Source organism: Anoplopoma fimbria, chromosome 8 (genome assembly GCF_027596085.1).
Source record: "Anoplopoma fimbria isolate UVic2021 breed Golden Eagle Sablefish chromosome 8, Afim_UVic_2022, whole genome shotgun sequence".
Classification (NCBI taxonomy): Eukaryota; Metazoa; Chordata; class Actinopteri; order Perciformes; family Anoplopomatidae; genus Anoplopoma; species Anoplopoma fimbria.
In genome coordinates, this window is record NC_072456.1 from 6,910,366 (window position 1) to 6,922,914 (window position 12,549).

The following is a 12,549-nucleotide window of genomic DNA, read 5'->3' on the forward strand; positions in this document are numbered from 1 at the left end:
TTTCTATACCAGTCACACTTTCACTCACCAGTCGACATATTTGCTGTGGTTTTCTTGTTTATTGCAACATCAGCAAAGGTAAGACCCCTTCCTGTTGTCTGAAATGTTTATTTTTTATTGAAAGTATTCTACCGCAGTGTTAATCCACTCCCATGAGGCTTGTTGACATGGCCAGTTCAATGTTCATTCATGATGGACAAACTGGACATATTGCTTCTCCTTCCTTGGAAGTTAACGGCCACCAATGCAAGTCCAAATTTTATTCTAGACCACCACTTTCAGTAAACAAAGGGACATGTGACGGATGGCAAATCTCGGGGGAAATAATAGTAAAAAGTGCCTCCCTGCAGATGCCCTGAGAGGGGGGAGATTAGCCTACTGACACATTAAGACACTGAGCCCCAGGAGACGTGTTTCCACTGGGATTCAGTCCCTTCTAAGAGGTCATTCAATCTTGTATTAAGTCTTAAAAGCCTCCTTTTCTAAGGACAAGTGAAAAACCCTGCCGGTGGGTATGTGATAATCCAATTTATTACCAATGCAAATGAACTTGCCTTGAGTCAAGTGACATGAATTTGATACTAATTAGACGGGGAAGCCTACTGATTGATTGAGATATCCTTGAAACAAGTAGAATAAAATGAAATGACCTCAGCCCGTTGGCAGATTTAATTCAATGTCTGAATTAACAAATAAGACTGAATAACTAAAAAGTCTCTGTGGGGATCAGATGAACTAAAGGGAGATTAGTTTAGAAAGCCTTACGGGAAGGGGAAAAAGAAGAGAAGAAGAGGATCTAAATGGAGAAGACACTAGTGGATGACAGGCAAAACAATAATTGGTCACAGTGAGGTGTTGCTGTCAAGTTCAGTATTTGGTATTAACACTTTCAATTTCATAAAATCTGTTGGTTGAATAACAGACACACCAATGGTTTTATTTTTTTATTTTTTTTTACATCTAGCGTGCGTCAAAAGGACAGAAAAGAAAGAAATAAAGATGGCTAATCCATTTCTAAATGCCTTCCTTTAAAATGGGAAATAGAGACTATAATTAGAGTTCAAGCTCAAGGACATTGTTGAGACACTCTCCCTATAGCAACGTGTGTGTATGCATGTGTGTATGGGTGGTTGACTCACTCACTTCCATTTGTTTTGGTTCCTCAGGCGGAGCGCTGGACAAATTTAGATTGCAGCAAGTCTAAAAATGTTGAGAAAACAGAGCAGAAATACATAATTGGAGAGTAGTCACTCATTAAGATTGTTTGCCCAACCCTGTCAACTGTTTCCGCCAGGACACGTCATACACTCCTAAAAAAAGAGGAGTGAGGAGTGCATGTTTGTACTGAAAAGAACATTTTTCACACCAAAACAGGCCCCCAGATGTCTACCAGTTGAACCACCCTATGGTAGTTAATTATAGTACATGACACAAATTTTGCTTCTGGCTTGGACCCATTGTACTCAGGTGGGAAGCTAGTGAGGGATCAGGTCTTATTCATAGCATATGTGACTGTTCTTTTCTTGTTTGTCACTTTCTCTGTCTTCCAAAACCAAAAGTAACAGGGGAAAGTGAAAGAAAAATAGCACAATAACTCACTAAAAATTTCCCAAAGAGGCTGCATTTGTAATTTGTAACTTTAAAGGGACACATTGGGGAAATGAAATAGAGGGATACCTTAAAGTACTTGTACAATCAACTGCCCCAGTGATAACCATTTGTTCTCCAAAACGTACAACACACACATCAAAAATCAACACAAGACACCTAATGTCCATCCAAAGATCCCTATTCCTTCAAACTTCACCTTTATATACAGCATATTCGAAAAATAATCTAATTGAAAATATCAAATAATAGTAATATTAATTATGACGAATATTTATAATTAACAAAAAAAGTACTACACTAAACTAGTCTGCACCAAAATGATGTGATGAAGTGATTAGTTTGACTTAAACTTTGAATGCTTTTTTTTTTTAACACTTTTGACTTATTCATAATCTCTTCTCTGGATTTGGGATCAATCATTTGTTCCAGTCAGACCTCATGATCCTGTTCTGATGATGTCAAGTTAACTTTAAGACATTTGACCAACCTGACCATAATACAAATTATACATTTGGTTTACTGCATACTCTATCAGCACCCAACATAATGAATCTGCTCATATTAAGAATAATATTGGAATTAAAAAATATAATGAGGTGACAGGATTGAACCTGATCATTCATGCTGCAGTGGTTCCTAGTAGGTTATTCTTGTACGCTGCTTTGGTGAAAACTGTTGTAACATTGTTTACTCTGCTGTGGTCACATGGTCAGGGTGAAGGCAAGGTTAACCGCAGCTTGCTGTTGATCTCACACCCATAGACATGCACTAACATGCATGTGATAGTGCTGGTCCATATGCTAACACAGAGCCCACAATCACTCCATGGTTCACGGAAGAATATGGCAGGATATCACATTCTTTAGGACTTTAGGAGTCATAAGGTCAAAATAACTTTAACCTCAAGGTACTGTCATGTCAAAATCACGTCACACTTTCATATGGGGTTTTCAAGAACAGATAGTTTGCAGACACATTTGTACAATGCTGAAATCTCAGGTTTGAAGAAGTAGACAGTTACTCTTTCTTGGTTTTAATGTAAAAACCAAATTGATTGGGAGTTAAAAGATCTCATTCTCACCATTCTCACGTTTGTTTAATAAGTGTGAAGTTACATGCAGCAGATCAGTTTAGCACAAGGACTGTAAGCAGATGGAAACAGCCTGGCTCTGTACAAAAGTAGTACTTTACTAATGTTAACATTAATTTGCTAGCTAACAGTAAAATTCAGTTTTTCATCACGTTCAAACAAGATGACAAATGATTCTCAATTTGTATCAGTGTCATTAACACTGCCCGTGATAAAATGATCAATTTTGAGATCTTAGAAATCTTTCCAGCTCCTTTAACCTAATCAAAGATAAAAACCTAATCATGAGAAAGAGCAGTAAATTAGCAGAACTTAGTTCTTAGTGAGAACTTCATGGAAGCGAATTAAAGGAGATAGAGTCTTTCCTTTTTTAATGCATAATATTAAAAGTAGACCTTCACAAATCATCAAATCAGCATGTGAATAGCTCAGAACGTAATCATTCTAAGGTCAAGGTTTTCTGTCCTTATCAGAATGTGTGTTTTAGTTTAATTTTCCTTTGTGCTGCTGAGTAATGAGGTTTTCTAGTGTTTGGTCAGCATCATTCTTCTGTGACTCATCCTCACCTCTCCTCCAGTCACAAGCTTTAAAGAAAGTTTCCAGTGACTCAGCTTTTGGTTCAGGTCCTCACTTGTTGGGCCTTAACCCCATTTTGTTTTAGCATCACATCCCTTTAAAGGATTTAAGGATTATTGAGGCTGATCGGGTTTAAACTCACATTCAGTATCTGTGTGTGCCAAAGATATTTGCCTCACTTGGAATTCTAGCTGATACGACAAAAAAGCTCAGATAAATGCCCCACAAACATCTGCTGACCTGCAGTGAAAATTCTCACTTCCCTAAAATGTCCATAACTTTCATTCTCATGGCACTTCCTTAAGGCTGCCCATATGACCGAGATCAGTCATGGAGGAACAGCGGCGAATCGATCTGACCTACATCACCGAACGCATCATCACCATATTCTGCCCTCCTGGATGTCCAGAGAAGATTTACCTGCAGAACCTGAAGGAGATTATTCTCATGCTGCAGTCCAAGCATGGGCACCACTACATGGTAAGATGGATCACAGAGACCTTGAAGAAGTACTCGAAAAAAATTGCAAAATCACATATCTGTCTCAATTTACAATTTGTCCAGTTCATGACATTTGCAAAAAATTCCTGAAAACAATTTGTTCTTCCTTCTTCAGGTCATCAACCTCTCACAAAGAAACAAAACTCTCACCCAAATGAACCACAAGGTAATGATGAAACTCTTAAGTACCTATTTGAGAGGTTATATGTTGACGTGTTAATGTGTGTTACAGTATGTGTGGGTCGTCTGTCAGGTTTTGGACACAGGTTGGGTGGATCTCCTTGCCCCCGACCTGGATCAGATCCTCAGCGTGTGCACCACGATGAAGAACTGGCTGCAAACACATCCGAAGCACGTCCTGGTGTTACACTGCAGGGTAAATACACGGATTGCTCTGCAAACACTGATACCGACATGTTATTTAAATCAATCTATAGGTAGAAAAGGTTACGTTTATTCATCCAGATTTTGTGCTTGCCCTCCACAGGGACGTAAAGGCCGGCTCGGAGTTCTGGTGGCTTCTTACATCCACTTCAGCAAAATGTCAGCCAGGTAACACTGATGCCGTGTGCATTTGTTCAAATGGTATGGGGGTGAAGAAAGTTTTTGCAAACCAATGGAAATTGGTGTCAATGAAGACAATGGACAACAATCCGTAGTAAAACATGCTAGCAGCTCAGTTAGTCCACACTACAGCTAAATGCTAGTTTCAACATGCTAACTTGCGCTGTGTCTCAATTGAGATACTTCCGTTAGTACACTTCCAAGTAGTACACGGTGTACACTATGTATTTGTGTCGTTTGTGAATTTCAACGGGCTAGGTAGCTAGCACTGTAATCATTTGCAATATGTAAATGATGTAAATGGTGACTAGTCTACCACTAGTCACCTTGTTCCAGATATGTCAACGGCAATATTGCAAATACATTTGTCAGATATTTCTGGCTCCCAAAGGATGAATGTTAAAGATACTTTTTCATTGTTTGACATGTTAGCTGATCAAAGAGTGTCGACAGAACAGTAGAGTGAACAAAGGCGGATCTACTGTTGGTCTCCAACACCCAAAGGGCAGGAGCAGGACGGCTGATTGAAGAGACTTTGAACTAGACTGTTATTTGATTTTCGGGCAGGGATCCTGTTGCCGTTGGACACTAGTGAATTTATTTACTCTAAATTTACCTGCATGACATAGTCTGGGCCTAGAAGACACAAAACATTTTTTATTTCAGAGGGAGGCATTTTTAGAGCAATCATTACAGCCTTTGCTGTTTATGTGGCTTCATATTTTCTATTATCGTTTATATGTTGAATATTTAAAGTTATTTACATCCTGATTTACATGTCTTATGATGGGACAGGTTAGTTCGAGGCAACTCAATGTCCACTGAAAATGCAGAGAAAAAGGTAGATGAAGTTCCTTTCTGCACAGTGGTGTGCTCATGTACTGTTCATGGCTGACTCACTGTTGAGAAATATCTGATTGTGAGATCCTTCTACGTGCTTGAGTGAGTGAGTCCAGGTATGCAAAAGGTTTGTGAACGACTGTAAATCTGACATGGTTTTTATAGTTACAAAATAACAAAAGAAAAACATATTTACTTATTTTTCTTGTGGGTGGTCTCAAGTAGTGCAGATATTTTCTTTTGTTTGTTTTGGGATTCTGTCTGAAAGATTTTTGCTGCCAGCTCAAAACAGTGGCAACACATTTTATTTTGTTGGTGGTGCATTGAAAGATTACACTTAAAGTCTGGATAATACATTTAAAATAATAATAAAACAGTTTACCAGACCTGTAGCCCACTGAGGATAGTGGCTCCAGGCTACAGTAGCTGCTGCTGGAAAAACAAACACAAATCTCTAACTGAGCTGTCAGATGTTGAGTTGCATTGTGGGTAAAATAGTAATTTGTCAAGTAAGAGGAACGCTGGGAATAAAAATGCGATGCAAAACAGATTTTCAACAAATTTAAGCTGACATATTTGTTGTTATGAAACAAGATAATTCTGTGGTTGAGAAAAAAAATATCACCACATATATTTAGTATGTTCTAGGGCTCACATCACATGATCTTCATCTCTGTGGGATTGGCTGCACAGCATGAGGTTTTGCCACTGGAGGCAGAAATCTCAGAGATGGATATCTCAAAACCTCAGCAAATAAAAATGAAACTATCTGCATGGTTATATTCGACTTCAGGTACATTTGATTGAACTGAGTAGTGTAAAATGCATCACCATGTGAATATGTGCCTCTCTCTCAGTGCAGAACTTTCTCTCGATCACTTTGCCATGAGGAGGTTCTACAATGACAAACTGTCCGCCCTGATGACCCCCTCGCAAAAACGGTAAGAACAGGGCTGGTTGAGCGGGACCACTGCAGGTCAAAGGTCAGCTCTGGATCAGGTCTTAGCCTCTGATCTTGGGTGTAGACCGAGGAATCCGCTGTGACCGTTGACCTCCGGGTGCAGGGTCACCCATCACCTGATTCATCCTCTTGTGAAATAGTTACTATAATAACGCCACAATAAGGTTGTTAAACAAGGAGTCTGACTCATTGAACATCGCAACTACACTTCTATCCAGTCATAAAGTTATTTGAGATAATCGTGTTGGGTTAACAACCTGACTACGTTTCTCTGTGCTCTCCAGGTATGTGTGGATGCTGGGAAGCATGTTAACGGGCGGACTGAGGATGTGTACCTCTCCGTCTTTCCTCCTGTGTGTCGTTCTTCACGGTCTTCCAAAAATAAGAGCAGATGGAGGTAAGCAGATGTCTGATCTGAATAAGAGGAGGCAAAGTCGATGAACAGCAGTAGCTGGTCGTTGTAGAAGCCCCCTACAAGGCATACACTGCATTCTTCTTTTCATCTTATTGAGGAAGAAGGTGGAGAGAAGATGCTTATAATTGAAAACATTTAACGTCCAAAAAGTCGTCTTACTCAAGTCAGAGTCTATAGCCTCTAGTCTTGAACATTGCTGAACATTTCTTTATCAAACGAATGCCATCTTTTGTGATGAAAGTTTTCCTTTTCCCAGCATGTTGTCTCTTCCTGAGAGTCTACCAGAGTCTACAAGCTGTTTGTACATCAGCAGTCTAGTAAGAAACCACATCAAATCAGATTGTAGTCTCTAAACATGGCAGGATGTTATTCAGAATAGAATATAGTGTGTAATGTGTGTTTATATCCATCTCAGCCATGTTAATTCAGCCCAGACAGACCGCCTCTACTTTGAGCTCCAGCCAGCTCAGCTGCTCAAAGGAGAAATCATGGTGAGTGGTAATGTTTTTTTCCTTTTTTTTTTTTCATGATTTAGGTCTATATTGATTTCTACTGCAGTATAAGGCATAACATGTGAATTATTAGTGCCTCAAGTTCAGCCTCCCTTTCTCCCCCCTTTTTTTTTGTTTGTTTCCTGTGTACATTTTGGGTGAAATCTGTAATTTCCAAATAAACTCATTATTTTCAAGTTCAAGAAAAATACCATATAAATTGGTATTAATACTATTTTTAGGGAAAACGGGGATTCCTTTTAAATAAAGGCTTGAATTATGTATCTGTTATTGGAAGCTATTGTCCATATATGTTGAATTAAAGGCTTGCCTATTGGCAAATTTCAATTTTTTTAATGTTCAGCTGTCTGGTTAAAAGACCCTCTAGTTTACGATAGAAATTAATTGTAATTATTGAATTAAAAGTATACCAAAAAGCTGTCACTTTTTTCCATAATTTGCATCAAATTTCACACTTTTTTCCAGGAAAATTCTTGGAAAAATCATTCAGAAATGTCGGACCTTTAAATAAAGCGTTACAATTTCCTGCTCGATTGTAAAGTCTTAGATTGTTTGAAATGTATTTAAAAAAAAAGACAAAATAAATCAAAAAATATGAAAGACATGAATAATAACAAATCCTAAATTCAAAAATAAATTGAAAAAACATAGTTGCCGTTCATAAACCTTATTGACAGGAAGTGGTTATTTACTTGTTTCTTATTTAGCGTTAATGACTCTGCAACAGAAAAGGCATTCATCTCAGTGAATCTGATAAGAGCAGCACATACAAGACGTGTGTCATCTTCTGTCTGATTTTAGGTGGTTTGTTATGATAAAAACAGCCAGTCAGCCAGCCGTCAGGTCGTCTTCCGCCTCCAGTTTCATACGGGACTCGTAACTGGACACACCCTCACTTTCTGTAAGGCCGACCTGGACTGTGCCAGTGAAGGTATTTATAACCTGCACATTGCCAACTGTTGATTCAGCTCTATCACACTCTGCAGCAATGTTCATCTCAATCAGTAACTGATAAAACCTTCAGTCTTCCTCCAATGTAAATAACACCTATCAGAACTAACTTTGGACCCTGTATCAGCTGTGTTGGTGAGCAGCTGTGAAATACACATGGAAATATGTCCAGTGTGCAAAGTTAACTGTCCAGCTGGCTGATTTTGTTGTTAATATTCCAGATGTCCGATTCCCAGAAGATGGAAAAGTGGAGCTGTTGCTTTCTGACAGTCCAGAAAAGATTACAGGTACACTTTTTCTGAAGCTTAAACTAAAGCCAACTGCAAACATTACTACGGTGAACTGGATAACAGATCAGATAATAAATATGCAGGTTAAAATGTGTTTCAGATGTTTTTCAGAGGTTTTGCCAAGCTTCAATGCAGTATCCACTATATACCAGTCCAGGTTTCCATACTTCTTTTATTATTCAAAAGAAACAAGTTGAAAGGCCACAGCTATGCGGGTCTGTTAGTGTTTTCCGCTAAATATTGACAATGGTAACATGATGATGTTTAGCAGGGGTGTTGTTCACCATCTGTACTATCTTAGCTTAGCGTGTTAGCTTTCTTACATTTACTAATTAGCATAATACCCGAAGGACAGCTGAGGCTGATGAGAATGATATTAGTTTTGCAGGTATTTAGTCATCAATCAAAGCATTGGATCCAATTTTGACCTTACGGGTTTCGGGGAAGCCATTCAAATTCAGGGAAACCATTATGATTCATCCTCTGGAGAAAATGAATGTCTGAACCAATTTTCATGGAAATCCATACAATAGTTCTGATATTTTAATGCGTGTCAGAAACCGTGGGCCAACAAACTGATATTGCCATCCCTAAAACTTCTGAAGGGTCAATATACAGTACATTTGTGAGTAATTCACAAAGAAGGATGGCTGGCAAGTCAGTACTAAAGTTGATGGGTCTATACTCTAATTTGGTGCTGTTAAACCCTTCCGACTTCCCATAGGTCCAACCCAGGATGAGGTGAATGGGGTAAGGTCAATAAACACATCTGATTTTCATCAGCATTATTTAATTATTCTACAAACGAAAAAAATGCTCTCATAACAAATTTACACTGAGCAACATTAAATATGACTTTTAATCTTAACAACATAATCAGTATGAAAACAATTAACAATTCATGGTGATGTCTGGAGATTACCAGAGTAACTGAGACAGTTCTAATACCGTAACAAATGTTTTTATGTAATTAAGTACAACATTTTAATTACCTCCAATGTATTACAGTGGCAGCAAAAATCGGAGACGGTTATAATATTTAGCCTGAGAAAACAGTGAAAGCAATGAGTGCCAAAATGTACTAACTCAAACTCTTTGGTTCTCAACCATTTTGGCTTTTGGCCCCTTAAAAGAAATTAATGTCAACTTGTCACCAGTCCAACATAGGAATTATATGTATATAATATATTTAAAAAAAATAACTCTTAGAGTCCAGAAAAAGTTAACTTATCCAGTAATTTAGGATTGGGGAAAAAATGTTTTGTTTATTCGTCATTCATCTTGTCTGAACCCGTAGTTGGAAACCACTGATCAAACTGTCACATCCAAACACCTGGACACCCAGAACACACTCATACGTGCACAAAAAAAATCACTCATCCACACAGACACAATATTTGGGCTGCAGATGAACAAAGACTGCACCAGACATCACTGTCTCCTAATTCAAGCAGAAGAGACAGAAATGACTCAGTTTGAAACATAACACCTGCACACAACACACACACACACACACACACACACACACACACACACACACACACACACACACACACACACACACACACACACACACACACTTGTGAATGAATAACATATACATCAAGCTCAACAGTCTCCCAGGTGGGGGCAGTGTTGGACATCAGGAGGAGGGCATGACGGCCAAACAGGCCCTCATCGCTCACAATCACACTCCTCGCCTCTCAACAGGAAGCAATGAGGAGTTATCATATACACACACACACACACACACACACACACACACACACACACACACACACACACACACACACACACATCTGAAGGGAATTCTGATTGGAGATACCGTACACACTAAAATATAGAGGCGGGGAAAACCAGGAGGCACACACACATGCAGACACACCACACAGACATTGAGGGACAGGCGGAAGCAAAAGCAAAATGTAAGCTCACTTTATTTTTAAAATCAAATTTTCAAATGTGATCTTGTATCAGATGTTGTTATTGTGTGTGTACATGTGTGTGTGTGTGTGTGCAGTTGTTGTTTAACTGACTCCTGACCAGGTCTGCCTCTTTGTCTGCTGGTCTGTTTGTCATTTCCACGTGCAGGCAGAGAGCTTTGGAGCAATGGACGCAGTGTGACGGTGGACTATGACACCTTAGACCCTTTGGTTAGACGAGATTCATATCAAGACACGTCTTCTTTTGAGACAGGTGAGGTGAATTTTATTGTTTTTCATTAGATAAGTTCTTTATTTCTTTCTCTTTCTTTCACTTTCCTTAACTGTCACTCTCGATTCCTATTGTGTCTCTGGCTTAATTATTAGACAGGATTCAACAGTAATCCATTATATTATAAGACACAGCACATTATGGGAGATAAATGAACTTGTCTGCTCTGCTCTTACATAATGGCAACCTTTATTCTGTTTCCATGGCATTGTTAGGAAAACTAGAATGCCAATCCAGGGCTGCTTGGTTTTGACTTTTAGAAGTTTCACCTCCTTCACAACAAATTATTTGGACTCCATCAGCTCCTGACAGACATATCTGGTTCTTTAACTAATAGATGCTCTACACTGTTGGTGCTGCCTTTTGCGGCCAAAAACTAAGATATGAAGTTGTGGGCCGAAGAGACAAACACCGCTTTAACTACACATGTTTTCCAGTAAATGGCATAAAAATTGGTAAATCATGGGTATAGTTCTTTAAAGATCATCTAGCTAAACTATTTTTATAGCATGGATCAAAAGTATGCATGTAATGTAACATCAGATGATCTCGGTCCTGAACCAGAGAGAACTAGAAGAGCTTTCTGAGAGTGCAGGCCTCCACCATTGCCATGCCCTATCTTGCACTGTTAATAGAAGTGAAAAAAGAATTAGTGTGTCCGCCACATGATTCGGATCCGCTCCACAGAAGTAAAACAAACAAACACATTCATAACTAGAAAGGCACTCAAAAAACGCAGATCATTTCAATAAATTAATAATAATGTGTAGATACGTCTCGTGATTTGGACCAGCTGAAACCAGAGCACAGACCAAGCATCCTGTGAGAAGCTACTGGCAGCTACAGGCGAGGCGTAGGTGTGTGTGAGACGACAAGGAGAGTTGACTTTAAGTTCAAAACAACTATTGTGGCTCCTGAAGAGATAAGCGTAGATGCTGCAATAGCATCAGTTGTATCAGAACTGGAGAGTATTTCTACACTGAAAAAAAACTTCCATATGAAATTGAACATGACGTATCGGAAATTTTTTTTAAAAAAAAGAGAGAACAGCTCTGAAGGCTTTTCTCGATGGAAAATATGTTTTTGCTCTCCTCCCTTTTCGCTTTGGAGAGAGTTTGACTGACAAATGGTTCACCTGCCAAGTAGTTTTTGAAAGTGATTGCCCTTTTCCAAACAGTCTCCAATGATGGCTTCAGAGATGATTCTCTGTTACAAAACATCTGGCTTGTCAGGGTAGGTGGAGACCAAAATGGAGCAAAAAGATGATTGAATAATGGACATACATTAATTAGGTTGACACAAACACCACCAGGTGGATGTGGAAGAAAGGCAGCTATTTGCTAACATGTAAGTCTTAACAACTTGAAAAGAAGATTTGTCAAAGTTTAGTGTTTTTTTTTCCTGCTTTCCTGGCCAAAATAAATCAGTTAATGTATCTCTGGCTGATCTTAGAAGTCGTATCCCTCTGTGGGTGCAGATCCAGCCTTGTAGAAGGTCTGTTTAGACTCTGGTCTTGGCTGTGGTCAGTGCTGTGGGTATTTGTCTGGTCATCAGAGTGACAGTTTACAACTGTTGTGGTCACATTGACTGTTCCTGGGATTGGGCGTAACGACAACCATCTAGACTCAGCCGGACCAGAGCCGTGTATTTGGAGGCGGCTGTTCGTCAAAGAGTTTCCATTTAGTTAGAACAACCGTTCACACACAGAAAAACACCAGCACAAAAACACACACCCAGACAGCTGAAACAATCACTTAAACCGGCGGCTGAGGTTTCAGTTCCAGCTGTTTTATGCCGTTGCTAAATCTGCTCTGCCAAGGCATGTAATTTAGGTTGGACCGATCACTGGGAGAAATGCAGAAAAGTGGCATGTAAACGAACATTTGCACAGATGCTCACATGAACGCAAACACACATGGCCATTACCTTTAACCGTCAGCACACACGCATGCACATGAGCGTAATGAGGGTGCCAGCTAGTTTCCAACGCAGCCAGTCCCAAGAATGTTGTTTTCAACCACAGG

General features: G+C 39.3%; 1 protein-coding gene across 1 annotated transcript in view; it reads left to right on the forward strand.

Annotated features, from left to right (window-relative positions):
• Window positions 1–12,549, forward strand: part of si:ch211-191a24.3 (tensin-3) — a 46,336-nt gene continuing 33,787 nt past the window's right edge. Inside the window, exons 1-12 of the mRNA XM_054602568.1 lie at window positions 1–78; window positions 3,583–3,757; window positions 3,894–3,944; window positions 4,032–4,154; window positions 4,266–4,330; window positions 6,040–6,123; window positions 6,428–6,540; window positions 6,815–6,875; window positions 6,974–7,049; window positions 7,872–8,001; window positions 8,243–8,308; window positions 10,403–10,507. Coding sequence (XP_054458543.1) covers window positions 3,608–3,757; window positions 3,894–3,944; window positions 4,032–4,154; window positions 4,266–4,330; window positions 6,040–6,123; window positions 6,428–6,540; window positions 6,815–6,875; window positions 6,974–7,049; window positions 7,872–8,001; window positions 8,243–8,308; window positions 10,403–10,507 — 1,024 coding nt within the window. The 5' untranslated portion in view covers window positions 1–78; window positions 3,583–3,607. The remainder of the gene's footprint in view (window positions 79–3,582; window positions 3,758–3,893; window positions 3,945–4,031; window positions 4,155–4,265; window positions 4,331–6,039; window positions 6,124–6,427; window positions 6,541–6,814; window positions 6,876–6,973; window positions 7,050–7,871; window positions 8,002–8,242; window positions 8,309–10,402; window positions 10,508–12,549) is intronic.